The 18,299-nt window shown below is 55.9% G+C and overlaps 1 protein-coding gene across 2 annotated transcripts in view; it reads right to left on the bottom strand.

Annotated features, from left to right (window-relative positions):
* Window positions 1-409: 409 nt before the first annotated feature.
* Window positions 410-18,299, bottom strand: part of HDLBP (high density lipoprotein binding protein) — a gene marked incomplete at its 5' end in the record, with an annotated part of 30,373 nt that continues 12,483 nt past the window's right edge. For both annotated transcript variants that reach the window (XM_079710161.1, XM_079710160.1), the window contains 17 exons: window positions 410-877; window positions 988-1,116; window positions 1,254-1,370; window positions 1,841-2,026; window positions 3,627-3,770; window positions 4,885-5,019; window positions 5,268-5,372; window positions 6,156-6,310; window positions 7,865-8,003; window positions 8,567-8,785; window positions 8,883-9,104; window positions 11,460-11,678; window positions 14,711-14,842; window positions 14,989-15,075; window positions 16,248-16,361; window positions 16,453-16,557; window positions 17,491-17,630. In XM_079710161.1, coding sequence (XP_079566287.1) covers window positions 791-877; window positions 988-1,116; window positions 1,254-1,370; window positions 1,841-2,026; window positions 3,627-3,770; window positions 4,885-5,019; window positions 5,268-5,372; window positions 6,156-6,310; window positions 7,865-8,003; window positions 8,567-8,785; window positions 8,883-9,104; window positions 11,460-11,678; window positions 14,711-14,842; window positions 14,989-15,075; window positions 16,248-16,361; window positions 16,453-16,557; window positions 17,491-17,630 — 2,435 coding nt within the window. In that variant the 3' untranslated portion in view covers window positions 410-790. The remainder of the gene's footprint in view (window positions 878-987; window positions 1,117-1,253; window positions 1,371-1,840; window positions 2,027-3,626; window positions 3,771-4,884; window positions 5,020-5,267; window positions 5,373-6,155; window positions 6,311-7,864; window positions 8,004-8,566; window positions 8,786-8,882; window positions 9,105-11,459; window positions 11,679-14,710; window positions 14,843-14,988; window positions 15,076-16,247; window positions 16,362-16,452; window positions 16,558-17,490; window positions 17,631-18,299) is intronic.

Below are 18,299 nucleotides of genomic sequence, written 5' to 3'. Positions count from 1 at the left end.
TGTGCAAAGGGCGGGGCCTCCGGCGAGCAGGAGTGGGTGGTCTCCACCTCCCCGGCCAGCCCCCTCCTCTCCGCCTGGCGTTCCTCAGGCCCCGCACTCACCAGGCTCACCAGACTCAGGGCCTGTGCCCGTGTGGTCCGGGGCAGAGACCCCGACATGACACGGGGAAAGCCAGGGCCCTCCAAGAACCGCATCTCCCTCCTGCCTTCGTGATCCCTCTGGCTCCACCGTGGCTCTCCTTTGGGTCTGTGGGCGCCCAGTGTGCACACCGGGCCTCCCGACCTGCCCTGTGGTCTGGGTAAGTGGGCTTTTTGGCAGCTGGAAGAAGGCGGAGCGCATTCTACAGAGAGGAACATCTGGATGACAGGCACGAGAGAGAGAGGGAGGTGGGAAAGGAAGAGGGCAAACGTTTTGGCTTTTATAAAGTCAAGGAAATTTATTTCCTGAGGTCATGACACAGGAAGTAGACTCGGCTGCACCTGTGGTGCTCTCCTGGCGGAGGCCAGAGCCTCGCCGACGTGCTGGGTGACACCGTCCCGTGACCCCCTTAGTGTTCACAACAGTGGAGAGCCGCCCAGAGCAAAGGCTGGGAGCAGGTCCTGTGCTACGTGGGTGCCGCCAGGCCCGGGACCGGGCCACACACAGCGCGGGGCGCCGGCTTCGCTGTGAGACCTCGGGGAAGGGGAGCATCAACCATTTACGGAGGGTCCAGCCGCCGGGTCAGATTGAGACCAACCATCATGTGGCGGGTGCAGGTCAGCAGGCTGGAGAGGGGTCTGCTCTTTGATCATTATCGTTTGGGGCCCCACGGGAGGGTCTTGGGGGCCACCTGAGCCCCAAAGCTGGGAAATTCCTCGGAGCTGCTCATATCAGGAGCCTGTGGGGGGAGAGAGGGCTTGGCTTCAGTAACTAGGCCGCCCCCGCCCCCAGCAGCTTCTGGAATGGCCGCCGAGTCGCACGCGCAGGGGCTGGGCGGCAGAGCCTCACCTTCTCGCTGCTGCTGGCGGTCCAGGGAGCGTCACGCACCACGAAGCCCTTGGACGGTGCCTTAGACTCCTCGTGGGGGGCGGGCTTCATGTACAGCTGCAGCGCCTCGCTGTCCACCACGTCGGCCAGCTGTGGGTGCAGGTGGCGGTGTCAGTTTGTAGCAGGGATGCCCGATGGGCACCCCCCGCACGCGCGAGGCGCCCACCCGGCCCCAGGTGCCTGTCGCCCCAGCCCCACCACAGGCCTGCCGCCCAGCCCGGACTCACGTATTCCTCCTCCAGGTTGAGGATGTGGTCGATGGCTTCCTCCACGTTCTCCGGGAGCCCCGTCACGGTCACGCAGTTGGGGTCGGGGGCCCCACTCTGTGGGAAGCGAATGTCCACCTGGAAGGAGCACACACAGCAGCTAAGATGGCTCTGAGGGTCCCGTCATGTGAGGCTGGGAACGGTCCATTTCTAGTGAAGATTCCCCCTCGGGAGGACCGGGACCCTGCGGGGCACCTGGTGTTCAGAGCCGCATGTGCCCTCGCAGATGCAGAGCCATCGGCCACCACGGGGCCGCCACCTTCCGCGGGCCATGCAGGGCACCGCCGACAGGGTGAACTACACACAGCTGTGACCCCACGCGACCTCTACCTGAGGGACAGGCACCTGAGCCTCAGAAGTCTCCCGATTCCGATCCCGAGTGTGGTCAGTGACCCAGGCAGGAAGAGGTGAGGCCCCAGGTGGTCCCCGCTGCCCCCTCAACTGGCTTGTGGGGAAAGAAGTGGCTCGATGGTGCACGGAGCACCCAGCCGACCCCCCTGCTGTGCTTTTAGGGCTCAACGCCCTTCACGATCAGGTCGGGGACTCACCTTGAATTCATCCATGATTTTGCGGATGGCTTTGCCACGGGCACCAATGATGCGGGCGTGAACACGGTGGTCTAGCGGGACATCCTCAGAAACCATCTGTTCAAGTTCACCCACAATTTTCAGTATGGCGTCCCGAGCAGCTTCTGTATTCTTCTCGTACCCTGTGATGGTAATTTGGTCCTGGGGCTGAGAAAGGAGAATCCGGTCAGAAGAGGGGCACCCAGGGATGCCTGACTGCGAGCACCGACCCAGCAGGGCGCAGCTCTGTGGGGAGGTGAGAAGAGGGGCAGGCGCTCAGCAGGCCTGGGTGAGGAAGGCCTCACCTTACGGGTGAGGGGAAACCCAACCGGCTCAGAAGGGAGAGCGCCTAAAACAGCAGGTTAACAGTACCTGTGTTCTCCCGCCCCCCGCACACACTCCACCAGAAAGACAGTCGCTGACGAGGAGGAGGAGGAAGGGCACTGGGCCACAAAGCCGAGGGGACGTTGGCAGCTGAGGGCACGGGGCTGGGTGGCCTCCACTGGAGGCGTCTCCGCTGGACAGACAGACAGACCTGGAGACAAGGTGCAGACAACTGTGGCCGGCACCCCTGCCCCTCAAACCAGCAGGTGAGACGCCAGAGCCGTAAAGATGAGCAGAGCAAATGGGTAACTCAAGGCAGAGAGAAGGAAACTAGAAAGTACAACCTAAAGCCATATTCCTCAGGACAGGGAAGAACACTGCACCCACACTGAAGAACACAACAGGACGTAAAAGGACCACAGGACAAGAACGAATGCCCGGACACAAAATCGAAGAGCAGAAACTCGGGTGACCCACACCAGGAGAGAGACAAGAGAAACGCCAGGACACACCAGGGCCGCGGCCAGGTGCCTCCGGTCCCGAAGAAGCAAATGCAGACAGTGGGCAGCGGGCTCCACACAGAACCCAGCCCAGCAGAGCCCAGACTCCCACCAGCCAGCGGGCCCATCGTCCGCCAAGTACACAACAGCACAGAACAGACTGCAAATGCAGCGTAAGCCTCACAGGAAAAAGCCATGAATGCGACACAGGACCACACAACCCCACTTGGCTCATGGAATACTGACCGAAATAATCTAAACACTAAACAGTGACTAAAAAATTGATGATTAGGTGGAAAAGTTGGGGGAAATAAAAGGTAGTGAAAGCGAGGAATCCGAGCTAAGTTCTCAAGGTCAAGATAATTTTAAAAAGTCACAAATGAAGAAGAACAGTAGTTTTATGAACACTACTTAGAAACGCAGAGGTGAAGCAACGGCACTGCCCAGGATGCACCTGAGGAGGGTCCGGGTCAGTGAGGATGCCGGGGGCTGACTCCAGAGCAGTAAGAGGCTGGGAGGAGAGCAAGGCAGGGCGGGGGGCAAGAGAGCCCAGGTCACCTCCCAGAGGCCGAGCCTGAGGGGCAGACAGGGCGAGGGAGGGGGCAGGCAGGGGTGCGTGACAGCCTGGGGGCGATGCCCAGGGGGAGGGGCTGCCTTCCAGTGCCCTCTGAGTGCAGCGGGCGGAGGGCCAGGCGGGCACGGGAAAAGTGCCCCAAGCCCACAGGGCGACAGAGCCGTGACAGAGAAGCCTCCTGCGCTGGCCTGGGCCAACATGGGCCCAGACCCCCAGCCACAGTCAGCTCCTCAGAGACCTGCTACTCTCACCGCCCCTCTGGATACATCCTGAATCTGTGTGGTCACTGTCCCCAGGTCAACAAAGACCAGCGAGAGTCCCTCTGCCCCTGAAGCGCCGCCGCGGCGTCTGACCCAAGTGGTCCTCTTACCTGGTTCCCATCGTCCTTATCAGGAAACTGGATGTTCACGTCGTGCTCCAAGCGGATTTGGGTGATCACTGCCCCCTTCCTCCCAATGATTTTGGGGTGATATTTGGGGTCTACAGTGACACTCAGCTTAAAACTCCTTAAAGCCTGCAGATGAGACAAGGGCGAGTGAGGGGGAGGGAGGGCACGTCCGCCTTGGCCCTCAGCATCGCGTGCCCACGCGCCCCTTCCATCCTCGACCTGGAAGGGATCCATCGTCACCTCTGCAACAAGAACGAGACACGGCTTTCCCGCTAGCCGCTGCGCCCCTTCCGCCATCAGCTAGTAATGAGAACCCGAGGACCTGACCACTCCACAACCACGAGCACAGACCCTTCAGAAAAGAGGGAAAGCTGCGTGCTGGTAACCAACAGGCCTGGCACAGCACACAGCAAGTCCTGGGCTCTACTACCCTAACTTGTGAAACGGAGACCTGATGAGTAAGTATAAAAAAGTTCTGGGTCTTTTGGGGTAGGGGTTCGAAAGCAGGCAAAAAACCCCCCAAAACCAAACCAAACCAGACAAACAAAAAACCCACAAAAGGGAACAAAAGTGCTAAGGGATGTCCACAGGCAGAGGCTCAGGCAAAGCCCTGGGCAGAGAAGGGCCCCCAAAGCCTGTGCCGAGGCTGAGACAGCGGGGACCAGAGACTCGTGAGGTTCACGGGCCCTGCCCCATCACCAGACGCCAGGAAGGTTCCCCTCAGCAAGGAGTCCGTTACCTCCACATGAAATGAAACGGTGCTTCAAGTTTCCCGAACACCCACCCCTGCGTATTATCACTCGTGTAATCCTCCAAATGCCAGCCCCACAGAGAGGCGAAGCGGCTTCTCACGTCCACCCAACGGCAGAAAAACAGCACCGAGGGCGTCAGTGGGAGCCGCCTGGGACCACAGTCACATGTTGGGGCGCGAGGGGGTCTTTCCCAGCAATGGCTCCCAGGCCTCCCCAGCTGAACCTTCCCCGTAAGGCTGGCAAATGTCTTCAGATTTATTTACTTAAGAAACACCTAATTAACGTAGAAGCTCATCTTTGCCGCCGTTACGTCAAGAAGAAAGGGCCACGGCCCCAACATTGCCTCTGATGAAAGCTCGCTGCACGGGGGGGTCACCTGGCTCTCCCGCTGCCACCTGACTTCACTGGCTGAGGGGCAGCCCGGGAGCTGGAGGTCTGGGCCCCCCGGGCGATCCTCCCTGGCCCACGCAGCCCCGCCCGGCCCTCACCCGGTCCTCTTGCTCTGCCTGCAGCTCCTTCACCCGCTCCAGCAGCCCAGCCTTGGCCCGGTCCAAATTCGCAGCCAGGCCCGTGATGGCGATGATGTCAGACTGCAGTTCAGGTGCCGGGACGTGAATATTCACCTGTGCGGAGACGGGGACAGGCCTGATGCACATGCAGGACAGACACGTGTCTCTCTGGTCCCCACCAGCGGGGAGTTTGGGAGCCGTGATCAGCTGTCCACCTGTCCCTTTGGCCAGGGACACAACTGCAGGCTCGGGACAAGGCGGGTGGGACGGGAAGCCCCACTCCGAGGGCTGACCTCCCGACCTGGGGGGCACCACCCCCCCGACACCTGGTCTCCAGGGAAAGGACCCGCCAACAGCTGTACCTCAAACTCGTCCATCATCTTGCGGATCCCACTTCCCTTCTGCCCGATGATGTACCGGTGAAGGTCAAAGGGCACCTCCACTTCAATGGTGACGGGAACAAGCGCCTGCAGGGCGGGGGGTGAGGTTAGGCCTGAGAGCGAGGAGCAGAGGGACCCTGTGGACTCAGCAACAGGTCTTCATGGAGCACAGGGGACAAGCCTGTGACAATCAGACTGCTTTCTCGAACCTTCTGTGCCGTTCCACTCGGACTAATGCCGCCTAGACCTTTGACTCAACAGAGGACACGGAAAAAGGATGTGGAATGCAGTCTTCAAGTCAACGCTGGTAGAGCAAACAGACCCGGGCCTGTGCTCAACACAGCAGCCCCTTGCAGAAGCAAAGCAGCACAACTCCAGGGAAAGAGGCATCGGGGGCCCACAGAGGAGGGGAGTGGGGCTCACACAGACGCTTGCCCTGATCCCAGCCTCGCTGAGACCCTAGAGTGGGTCAGAGCGATGGGACCACCGACTCCACTGTCGTGACTGCAGCCCCGACCGTGCCCTTTGCCTCGGCAAGCTGCTTACCCCATTTAACCCACGATACGACAGGACCCCTGTCCTGTCCACTGAGGTGGCACTCAGCAAGTACTCATCCTCGTGAGCCCAAGACAGGCCCCGGCAGCTGCATGTCACAGAGTGGGAGTCGGAGCCCCGCCAGCTCTGCGCCCGTCCTTGGCCCCGGGCCTGCAGCCCCGCTCCTGGGCTGTGACCCAGTCCAGTACCTTCCGCAGTGCGAGCAGAGGTGCTTGGGCTCAAGTGGCTAGACCCGCTCTCCCTCCCCGCCCCCACCCCGGTGCCTGCTGATGGGCCCCCAGGGACGCGGGGGTGGTGGTGGGGTTCTGAACGCACCTCGAGGGCTTCCTTGGCGGCCTCACACTTCTCCTTCCGGCCGGAGATGACGATGATGTCGCACCTCCTGGGGGAGCCGGGCTCGGCCTCCTTGCCATCCCTCCCCTCCCCCGCGTCGTCACCATTCTCCTGGACAGCAGGCTCCACACTGTGCACTAGGGACAGGGAAGGGGCAGCTCAAGCTGCCGAGCACCCAGGCCCAGGTCGTCCTATGGGCCACCACAGGACGCTCGTCTCTGTCCAGACCCATACACTGGTCCAGCGCCTACGGGGGGTGCTGGTGGGGAGGGAAGAGTCCTGCCTGCCTCCGGGAGGACGTTGTCTGGCTCGGGGAGGAGACAGACCTGCGGGAGGGGCACGGAGCAGGGCCCACTGCGCCCGAGAGGGAAGGAGACCAGTGCCCGGATGGTCATGACAACCCAAGTGACCCGTGCTGGGCGGCGGCAGCCAGGAGGGGCTGGAGAAGATGACTGGGGAGGGGTCAGCTTCTCGTGCCAGGAAGCCAGCAAATCCAAGAGCGCCGGGGCATGGGAGCCGGCCGGAGTGGCTCCCCTGGCCCCTCTAGATCTGGGCATGACCGAAATAAACAAGACGACATTCATGGAGCAAGACAGAACCCAGGAGCGAATAAGCACACAGACACGAATGCCTAAAGCAATCATGACCCTGGACTGAGCTGGGGTAAGATGCGGGCTCGGCAGGACACTTTTAAGATCAGCAGAACCTGCACGTGGACAACGAGCTGGACAGCAGCATCACGTGACACGGGGTCTTCTGGTTCTGGGGACTGCGCCATGGTAATCCCCAAGGATAGAAGAGAACGCTCTCATCCTTATGAAGAAGTCACTACAGGTACAGGGTGGGTCTCAAGACTACATTTAAATAACTCAGAAAAAACAAGCGTGCCTGTGTGTAAGTGAGGGGGGGTGAATCTGGATCTATCTTTACACCATCCTGTGTAATTTTTCTTTAATGTCAAGTTTCAAAATTAGGAAGTAAACATTCAAGTGTGAAACATAAATGTGACAAATACGATTTAACTTGTTTCTACTGAAAACAGCCCATCTTCTCAGGAAACTAGGAGCTTCAACAGCCATGACAAGCTCCGTAGAGGACAGAGGACAGAGCACGGGGAGTGCACCCGGCAGGCCACAGGGTTGCCACCAGACCCGATGGGTCAACAGGGAGGAGATGGGCACGCAAGGAGGACACGGGATTTACAAAGTTGGGTCTGAGACACCAGCTAGATCCCGTGTCCCGCAGGTCACCTCCCTGACCACCGATCGCCTTGCCCTGCCCTGTCCCCGGGGGCACAAGCACAACCAGGTGACAGGCAGGACACTTGGAGCTGAAGGGCCATCCCATAAGGGCAGCCAGCCATTCAGAGGGTGCCCTCCGGCGGGTCAGTGGCTGCCTCATGAGAGGAGTGCTGGCGACGGGGAGGAGGTGCTGCCGGGACGGAGCCCAGCACACGTGGTATGCAGAGGGCCCGGAAAAAGCGGCAGGCCTGCACTCGGGGCTCCCCGCTGCACAGGAGGCTGCAGGGGCTCTGCTCTCCCCCGGCTTGGTCATCAGCAGCTGTGAACCTCTAGGACATGTGAAGGGCACCTCATCACCCTGGAGCAACTAACACAGCCCACCTCTGAGAAACCGGGGAGTGACCCTGAACCTCTGGAAGCCCCCAGGACAGCCGACCGTACCGGACTCACCTGGGTTCTCTTCTCTGTCTGGGAATTTAATTTGAACGTTATAGTCCCGAGTAATCTGTTGGATTTTGGACCCTTTGGGGCCCATGACCGATCGATGGAATTTCTGGGGTATGGCGCATTCTATGGTCACCTGGGCTTCCTGTGGGGAGACAGATCAAAAAGGAAACCACCGGCAAAGGTTAGCTGCTTAGGGTCAAATTTACATCCACCGCTTTCGTTTCCGTCCCCCTATAGCCACTTCCCAGCATATGGACAGCCTGCGGCGCAGGGCAGGGCCAAAGGGGAGGCCTCTTTCTGAAGCGTTTCCCAAAAAGACTATGGTACAAAAGTGTGCTGACACAGCTACCACCCAGGACTGGAACGGAACAACATCCCACTGCTGTGCAGAGAAATGAGGGCCCCTCCCCCACCGCACCGCAGGAGGTGCTGTTAGGTGCCATCCCTCAAGGGTGGCCACGACAGCCAGATGACGTTCGGAGGCAGGGCTGATCCACGAGGTGGGTGAGGTTCTAAAGGCTGGTTCACAGACCCCACACGTTTTCAGGGGACCTCTCCCCTTGGTGGGGGGAGGGGGGCGGCCGGTCCTTGTGGGATGCCCACCCACCATCAGGAAGGAGGCTGAGCACCAGACCCCTGGCGCAGCCGAGGGAGCGCCCACCCGCCCTGGGGCCCGGAACCCCGCCGAGCCTCCCGGGCGCCCACCAGGTCCTCGATGATCTCCTGGATGCGCTTCTTGGCCGCCTCCACGCAGTCCTTGGCCCCCTTGAGGGTGACTTTGTCGCTCTGCGTGCCAGAGCGTGGGAAGCTAACCATCACCCCGCCGTACTCCTCAGCGATCTCCCGCAGGACCTGGCCTCTCCGGATGACAAAGTGACGGTGGTGCTTGGGGTCCACCAGCATGTAGTCTTCAACCACGTTGTCCTGCGGTGTTGAGAGAAGGGCGCAGCGTGACCCGCCCTGCTGACCGCGCTGGGCCCCCGGGCCCCCCAGTCAGGGCCCAGCCCCAACCATGCCTCACCAGGTTCTGGATCAGGGCCTCCAGCTCCTTCTGGGCCTCCCTGACGGCGTCCTCCTTCCCTATGATGGTTATCAGGTCCTGATCCTTGTCCTCAGCCGTCGGGAAGATGATGCGGGCTCCGGTGTTGTCACGCACCTTACGGATTTTGCCGCCCCCTTTGCCAATGAGGAACTTGTGATACTCTGGCTTGGCGCGGATGTCGACGGTGAAACTCTTGGTTTGCTGCAGAAACCAACCCCACATTTGTTGGCCTGAGCCACCTGCCTGGGCCCTGGAGCAGATGACTAGGAGGGCCCAGAGGATGGCGCTGTGAGGGGGAGCTCTCCTCACGGTGTCACCAACGTCCCTCCAAAGGGGGCTCCTCAGACCTCAGCAAGCACACGGACAGACACCCGGACAACATGGTGCTCGCATTTCCTCCCCTCCATGATCACAGACATCAAGTTGGGGACAGCACTCAGCCTAGGGCCCCAGGCCTGCCACTGACCAGCAGTGACCAAGCTGCTGCAAGCTGCTCTCTATCTCCATCTGCAAAGGGGACGTGGGCTGGGGGGACTGCACCCGCACAACAGGAAGCCCATGGCACGCTGGGAGCCTCTCCCAGGCCCGGGCACCCACACTGCTCCCGACGCCAGTGGACGGCACCCTGTCTAGTCCTCACTCCCTAGGGCTCCAGGTGACCTACGCACCACCAGCTGCAACCTCCATCTTGGAGACGGCCAAGCCAACCAAGGCCCACATCTGACACCACGAAAGGTCCTGGCCCAGCGACCTCGCTGAGATGCCGGTTCCTCTGGCAGAAGCGCCAGGAGAGTGTGAGGGGGACACACCCCCAGGCGGACAAGCCCACACCGGGCAAGCACTCTCCTTTCTCTTGTCATGAAACCCGGCCCCCAAGCTAAATGGTGAACAACCGAATTCTGTTATCTTTAAGTGCCGGTTTCACAAAACACCACTGAGAATCCTCAACTTTTCAGACAGATACTCACAAATAGCAGCATTCTGAAAAAGCTAACGAGTTAGCTGAGCCCAGCCCAGCAACATGATACAGGATGATGCATCAAAACCAGGTGGGGTTCACCCCAGAAACGCCAAAGTTGGTCAAACACCAAATCAATCTAATATTTACACTAAAAAAAGAAAAACCAGGTGATCATGTCAACAGATCCTACAATACACTCATTCCTGATAAAAACTCTCAGCACACTCGGAACAGAACGGAACTTCCTCAGCTGGATAGACAGCAACTGCCAAAGACCCACAGCACACCTCACACCGCACGGTGAAGGACCGAGGGCTTCCCTGAGTCCACAATCAGGCGAGGGTGTCCGCTCGCCATGGTTACTGAACAGCACACGGGAGGCCCAAGCAACATAGTAAACAAGACACACAGGTGGTACGGGTCAGAAAGAAAGAAAGAACTGCACGTTCACAGACGGTGTGTTTCACCTATAAAACTCACAAGAATCCACAAAAAAAGGTATTGTCGGGCTTCCCTGGTGGCGCAGTGGTTGAGAGTCCGCCTGCCGATGCAGGGGACACGGGTTCGTGCCCCGGTCTGGGAAGATCCCACATGCCGCAGAGCAGCTGGGTCCGTGAGCCATGCCTGCTGAGCCTGCGCGTCCGGAGCCTGTGCTCCGCAACGGGAGAGGCCACAGCGGTGAGAGGCCCGCGTACCGCAAAAAAAAAAAAAAAAAAAAAAGGTATTGTCACTGATAAGTGAGCTGTAGACCAGATGCATAAAATAAGGCCAATATGCAAAAATCAAATATGCTTCTACATGCGAACGTTACTGGAAATTGAAGTGCCAATTGTATTAAAAAGTACCATTTATAATACCACTCAAAAACAAAACAGATATAAACCGAACAAAATGTGAACAAGATCTTCATGCTAAAAACTACAAAACACCAATGAAAAATCAGAGAGTTTAAAAATTGAATCGATGTGGACTGGAAGATTCAAAACTGCCGAGACAACAATTCTCCCCGCTTTGATCTTCAGATTCAACATGACCCCAATCAAAATCCAAGCAGGATTTCGCTCTAGAAATTGACAAGCTGGCTCCAAAATGCATATGGAAAGGCAAAGGGTCAGAGCAATTTTAAAAAGCACAAAGCTGAAGGACTCCCGAGACGTCCCATAAAGTTGGCCATCCACCTGCGGTGCTGCTGAAACAGAGCCAAGTCCACAAACAGAGCAGCACCTGGGTTTTAACAAAGGGGCAAAGGCGACTGAGTCAACGGAGAACCTTGGGAGGTGACAGTCAAAAGGTTTTTATTTGAGTGGCGGTCACATGAATGTATGCTTGTCGAAACTCAGAGCTATACACTAAGATTTACTGTATGTAAATCACACTTGAGGGAAAAAGCCCCAAATAACAAGCCTAACAGCAAATTTTCTACACTGAATATGTAGGCATCCGAGTTGGAAAGGCCCTTCAGTGGTGGCAAGAATCAGAGACATACAGGTATGTCTACATACAGGTGTTTGCTAACCTGCCACACAGACAGGGTGTGTGGAGGCGCCCAGCGTGACACGAGGACGGACACGGTGACCCTGCTGGGCAGTGCTCACCTTCTCCTCTGCCAGGTGCAGGAGCTGCTTCCGGGCCTTCTCCACGTCTGAGGACGGGCCCCTGATGACCACGGTGTCACTTCCCGAACCCTCCACGGGGAAGTGGATGTGGACACCACCGCATTCCTCCATGATGGAGCGGATGAGGCGACCCTTGGTGCCGATGAGCGAGTTGTGCAGCTTGGCAGGGATGGAGACCTCCACCTCGGCTATGTTGGCCTGAAATCACACACAGCACGAGTGAGCCAGGTTTTTGTGTGGCGGGCAAGGGCAGACACGCCGCGGAGGGAAAGCTGTGACGTCACTCAAGATGTCTCCCTCAGGCGCCTGCAGCAGAGGCAGGGCCGAGATGCCCGAGGACCAACCCCCCCAAGAGCCCCGTAAGCAAGGACCCTGCCTCTACTCAAGGCGGAGCACCAGGGACTGGATTCACCTCCCACGTGACACAGCGACAAGACGCCAGAGACAGGAAGCTGACAGGCCGAGCCTGGTCCCTGCCCCCGGCCAAGCCCCTGCATCAAGGATGCAGCCCTGACCGTCCAGGGAGAGAGCAGCCCCCAGCACTGCAGGCTCACGGGCTGAACGTGCAGGGAGACCAGCCAGGCCAGGGAAAGGCCGCCACAGACCCAGGACTAAGCGTCGCCGTGATCCCACCTTGCAAATCTAAAAAGCAAGTCCGAAAAGGAGCAAACTGTTTTAAAGTAACCTAACGAAGCTCAAAGATATTTATAGAAATGCAAAAATATCCAGCACCCACCAAAGTAAACTTCGTAACATCTAGCATCCAATAAAAAAAAAAGAACAAACCGGACATGCAAAGAAGTAGGAAAAAACAACCCATCACAAGGAATGAACAATGGAAAACAACCCAGAAATGACACAGATGTTAGAGCCAGCGGGCCAAGGACACTAAGACAGGTATTCTCATCACTAGACGACACAAGGTCAAAGAGCCAAAGGCAAGGCTGAATGTGTCAAGCATAAAAACAAATGGTTGAAACTGAACTTGTAGAGGTGAAGACAATATATGGAAAGAGAAAAATATACTTGGTGTAATCACAGATCAGACATTGCAAGAAACTAATGAATTTGAAGAGACTGTTTAAAGGAGGAAAAAAAGCACTCCTTCTCCCCAACCAAATAAAAAAAGCACTGGTGGACAGCAGGGCAAGGTCAAGCTGCCTAACACCAGGTAATCTGAGTTTCTGGAGGACAGTAAAAAATAGTAAGAAATAATGACCCAAATATTTCCAAATTTGATGACAACTCTAACCTCACATATCCAAGAAGCTCGATGAGAGCTTCGAACTCCAAAGAAACATGAATGAAATTACACCAGGACACATCATAAGTTGCTAAAAGCTGGTGATATGATCATCAAACAGGCCAGAGGAGCAAGGATGACATCAGGTGTTTCGTCAGAAACCACGTTAAGTGAGAGACACTGAGGCAAAGCCTCGAGTGCTGAACGAAACCCGCCAACCTGAGGATGTGGAGGCTGGTGGGGATGCGAGATGGTGCAGCCACCGTGGGAGACAGTCTGGTGTTTCTTACAAAACCAAATGTTACTTTTATGATACGATCCATCTTATTACTTACTACTAAGTAAAAGAAGCCAGTATGAAAAGGCTACATGCTATTCCAACTATTTGACATTCTGGAAAAGGCAAACTATGGGGCCAGTGAAAAGATTGGTAGTTGTCACGGTTTGGAGGGAGGGAGGGATGAACAGCTAGAGCGCAGAGGATATGTTGACGTGGGTATATTTTCTTATTAAGATGCATGTAGGGTTTACGGTATGTCGACAAAACACAGCGGCGGGGGCCGGGCTGGATGCCCACTGTTCTCAGTTCCTTACACTGCGTTTCAAGCAGCATCAAGTCACCTGAAGGCAGGCTGTGGTAAGTTGAAGATGTATACCAAACACCCTAAAGCAACCACTAAAATAAAACAGAGGTACACCCAATAGACCAAAAAACGAGGTTAAAAGGAATCATAAAAACATCTAACCCCAAAGAAGGCAGAAAAGAGAACAAAGTGGATGGGACAAAGAGAAACAAACAGCAAGACAGTAGGTTTAAATCCAAGTGTTCTACGTGAGATCATCACACTGAGGGGGCCAGGGGCTGGGGAGAGGGGAGGAAGGAACTGTTACTTGGTGGGGACAGAGTCTCCGTTTGGGAAGACGAAGCAGTTCTGGAGGTGGCGGTGGTGACGGCTGCACAACAGTGCGAATGGCCTTAGTGCCACTGAACTGGACTGGACATTTAAAAGTGGTTAGGATGCTGAATTTTGTTTTTCAAACTTCACAGTTTTAAAAATGGAAAAATTATAGTCACATTAAATGTAATTTACTTACTAAGTGTATGTAATAAAACTTGCCATACATACCACACAAACATAAATAATTACTAATGTGATTAAAACGTAAACACTTTTAAAGGCAGAGATTGTCAGACTGAATAAAAAAGCAAGCTGCCTAAAAGAAACTCACTTTGATAAGAGAAAAAGTAGATTTCAGAGAAAAGAGTATTACGAGGGTTAAAAGGAGATCATTCTACAATGCTGCAAATTACGTATACTAGGAATGAGAAAGATGACATTACCAGAGACAGGAAAGAGATAATATGTGAACATTAAGAAAATTTTTATGCTAGTTAACTTGACAACTTAGATAAAAGAGGAAACCCCTTGAAAGACACAAACTACAAAGCTCACACAAGAAGGAACATGACCTCCTGTGATGAAGCGTCACCAGGCAGTGAAAAGCAGCACTGACACGTGACAACGTGGTGAATCTGAAAGGACCTGTGGTCTGAGAACAGCGAGGCCTGCGTGTGGGAGGAGGTGCCACGGTTCCCCTCACACAGTGAAGCAGGAAACTCACCCCAACCCACGGCGGCGCGGAGACCAGGGGGGATGGGGGGGCGCCAGGAGCCCAGTGGGGCAGAGGCGGGAGTGAAGGGGGCCGAGGGCATTTCGGGGTGACGGTGTGCGCTATCTGGACTGTGGAGGTGACTCCAGGGGTCAAAACTTACACTGCACACTTTAAACACGTGCAGTCTCTTGCCTGTTAATTTTTCAAAAAATTGAAAAAAATAAAAAAAGTAACACCTTCAGAATGGGACGATTTCCAAGCACCTGAGTGGGACAAGCGGCAGGCATCCCTCGGTGGCCCACCCAGCCCCGCGCCCCAGGCCCCAGGCCCCAAGCCCCAGGCTAGAGCACCCCGCCACACAGCATCCCGTTACCAGGTCTTTCTGGATGGACAGAATGCGGCTCCGGGCGGCCTCGCAGTTGGCTCGCTTGCCTGTGATGATGATGGTCTCCGAGTTGCTGTTCTCTGCAGGAAGGTCGATCTTGGTGTTGCTTTCTTCCCGGATCTACAAGGAGCGAGGGGACCGTGAGGGGCTGACTTCCCAGGGCTGGGCAGCAAGGCTCCCTTCTTCAGCTCTAAAGCCAGAACAGCGCAGGGCTGTGGGGGCAGGGGGGTCAGAGCCAAGGTTCGGGAGACACGCCGGCCGGTCACCTTTTTAATGTTTGCACCTCCTTTCCCAATGATGTTCTTATGAAACTGTTTGAAGATCGGAACAGAAATTGAATAGCTATTTTCCACCTAAAAAACACAAAAGATGGTTCAATTAACCGTCACATTATAGATTGACTTGTCCTTCTTGTGCCTGAAGGTGGGATGGGATGACAGGATTCTGCGACCTACTTCTTTCCCCGCCTGACCTCCAGAGATTTCTCACAGGAATAGGTGAGACAACTTATCCAACAACTGACCAACCGGGCGTGCCAGTCAGCTACCGCAAAGTCCCTCGCGTGAACAGCAGCCTGTGAGAGCGCCTGCGATCTGTTACACACGTGTTCTACAAGCCAGAAGTGCCTGGACACACGCCAGCTCTGTGGGTGTCACAGCCAGGAGCAGAGCTGCCTGAGGATGGGCAGAGGCCGGGATGCCAGGCCCAGGACAGAGCTCAAAATGCACATCAAGGCAGCAATCCCCACCCTCCAGGGCAGCGCTGGGAAGCCCTCCCCATCACCTCTCTGAGGAGGTCAAGTCCAAGCCCCCGAGAACCCCTGGAAAGCATGGGGCACCTGCAGCCCTCCCACCAACCGCCCTCAGCACTTTTCAAACTGCCTCTTCGCATTCCAACTTTTGAGGAAGATAACAAATCAATAAGTGACTTCACAGGCTACTTGTGTAAACCTCTCTTCTCCTTACTGGATGGGAGAATTTCTCTGCCTAGGTATCTGAAGACCCCTCAAGAAACAAAGCAGGGACTTCCCTGGTGACGTAGTGGCTAAGAATCTGCCTCCCAACGCAGGGGACACGGGTTCGAGCCCTGGTCCGGGAAGATCCCACATGCCGCGGAGCAACCAAGCCCCTGTGGCACAACTACTGAGCCTACGCTCTAGAGCCTGCAAGCCACAGCTACTGAGCCCACATGCTGCAATGACTGAAGCCCAAGTGCCTAGAGCCCGTGCTGTGCAACAGGAGAGGCCACCGCAGTGAGAAGCCCGCGCACTGCAACAAAGAGTAGCCCCCGCTCGCCACAACCAGAGAAAGCCCGTGGGCAGTAACAAGGACCCAACACAGCCAAAAATAAATAAATTTATAAAAAGAAACAAAGTAACTCTGCAGGGGAAAAGGATCTCTGCTGGTCTAAATACCGTGAGAGGGGACTGCCCCAGTGCCCGAGCGTGCTCCCCGAAGCAGGGGTCTGGGGAACACCCCCAGCCCCCTACTACCCTTGACACTGTCGCAAGGAAACGTCCCCTTACCAGATCTGCCACCATCTTCTGCATGTATTTTGTGCATTTTTCCACCTCATTCTTGGGCCCTCTAAGCTGGACAATATCGCTTTTCTGTGCTGGGTCTGGAAAGTTGATGATGACCTAGAACAAATCATCAGGAGACCAAGTTTGATTATTAGCGAGGACTGGATTCTAAAATACTGAAGCAAGAATGTCTTTGGGAAACCTTTACCTCTGGGAATTTGTCCCGAATTTCACGGATCCGTTCACCCTTCTGCCCAATGATTGTGCGATGAAATCTCTGCTCAATGATTAGATCCTTGGTACGCTCGTTTTCCTAAAAATACAACTGATCACAGTGAGGGGTGCCCAGGTGCACCCCTGCAGCACTGCCAGGCGTCAGTGGCTGGCGAGAGAGCACCCCCTCGCAGAACACCTGCTCTCTCCAGCAATGCCCACACTGCATGTTACTCTGATTGTGTGTTATTCTCCTGAACAAAGTAGAACGAAAAAACGGAGTGTAGGACCCTTCACCCAGAAGTGCTACTGCAGCAGCTCATCCAGCCATTCTACTTAACGGGAGGGCTGCGAGGCTTCACGCTCTGCACAGCCCTCCTGAACACTGCGTGGCCTGGACCGTGTCCCTGTGCGGATGATTAAGGAAGAGTGGTTCAACACAGGGCACTGAACCCGTGTGGCTCTCACCCTCCTCCAGAGGTCCGATCAAAACGTGGGCAAAATACAAGAAAACGAGCAGAGCTGGAATACAGGGACAAACACTAACAGCCAACCAAACATTTCAAACAATTCTGGGAGGTTCTGGATCAGACTGGCATCAGGTTGACAGAGAAACAAGGGTTCAGTAACCCAGGACCAGGATAAGACACCCCAGAGCAAGGATATATGTGTCTGCATTTGACTCAGAAAACCAAGAAACGTGTGTGAGGGCTGGTGGCTTAGTCTCAGGGACGGGGAACAAGGCACCAACCCCCAGGCCGGGTGTGCAGATAACCACACAGCTGTGCTTCTTGACTGTGGCTGCACACGAGAATCACCTCCAGAAAAGTCATCACTGCAGTTGGGACTCTGGGGTGTGGCCAAGGCTGAGCACCCAGAGCCCTAGCACCTCCCTAGCACTACATGGGGCCCTGAGGATGGGGGGGAGTGAAGGAAACTCGGTACCAGCAAGTCACACCCGCACCGGCCACCCTCTAGGACGGCACAGGAGGAAGGTGCTGCCACAGAGACACAGCCCCAGCCGCAGGCTTACCATGCGGGAGGCGAGCTCCAGCAGCTCGCGCTTGGCCTGCTGCACGCCCTGTGGGTCCCCCTCGATGCGGATCAGGTTGCTCTTCTCGCTGTCGGGAGGGATGCGCACAGACACCTTGTACTGGTCTTTGATTCTGTTTACTGAAGAACACAAAAGGACACACACAACTGGATGCAGAATCTAACCTGCTCCACCAGTGACTCACAACGCGGCAGGACAGGGCTAAAGCCCTCCCTGAAGCTAATCACTCATCCCATAAGCAAAAACTCCACAGCAAGACCCTCCCTGTTCTACAAGGAGCCAGGTATGGACCACATGCTGGCACCTCCCTGAGAACTTCCAGCGTCCTACGGCAAGGGCCACTCAGTGCCTGAGATACAGCTGGTCTGGGCATGGCCAGGGCATTTCTAATGTGGAGACAGACAACTACTGTTCAAGTAAAAAAAAATTACTCTCAAAAATATAATAAAAATAAGAAGCCATTAAAAACCAGAAGCTCCCACATTCCCTGAAGATAAAAGCACCCCCATCGACCACCTTGGAGCCCATGGAGGCCATGCTGTCTGAGGAGACTCCATCGTCAGCTCAGCTCCAGCACGAGCGCTTCACTGTCTTTGCAAAACCAGTGGAGTTGTTGACAACCTCCTCCTGTCACCTTCTCTAGACAGAGATCCAGGCTCCCACACCTTGGGGAAGCCTCATCACCAGGAAATGGGGTCGGCATTTTGCCCACCATGTAGTAAAGGGGAACCAAGCTCCTTAGAGGGTCGCCAAGGAGGGATGTGAGCAAACACGGACACAGCCATGAG

This window comes from Hyperoodon ampullatus, assembly GCF_949752795.1.
Source record: "Hyperoodon ampullatus genome assembly, chromosome: 8".
NCBI lineage: Eukaryota > Metazoa > Chordata > Mammalia > Artiodactyla > Ziphiidae > Hyperoodon > Hyperoodon ampullatus.
This window is presented reverse-complemented; position numbering and strand designations above follow the sequence as displayed.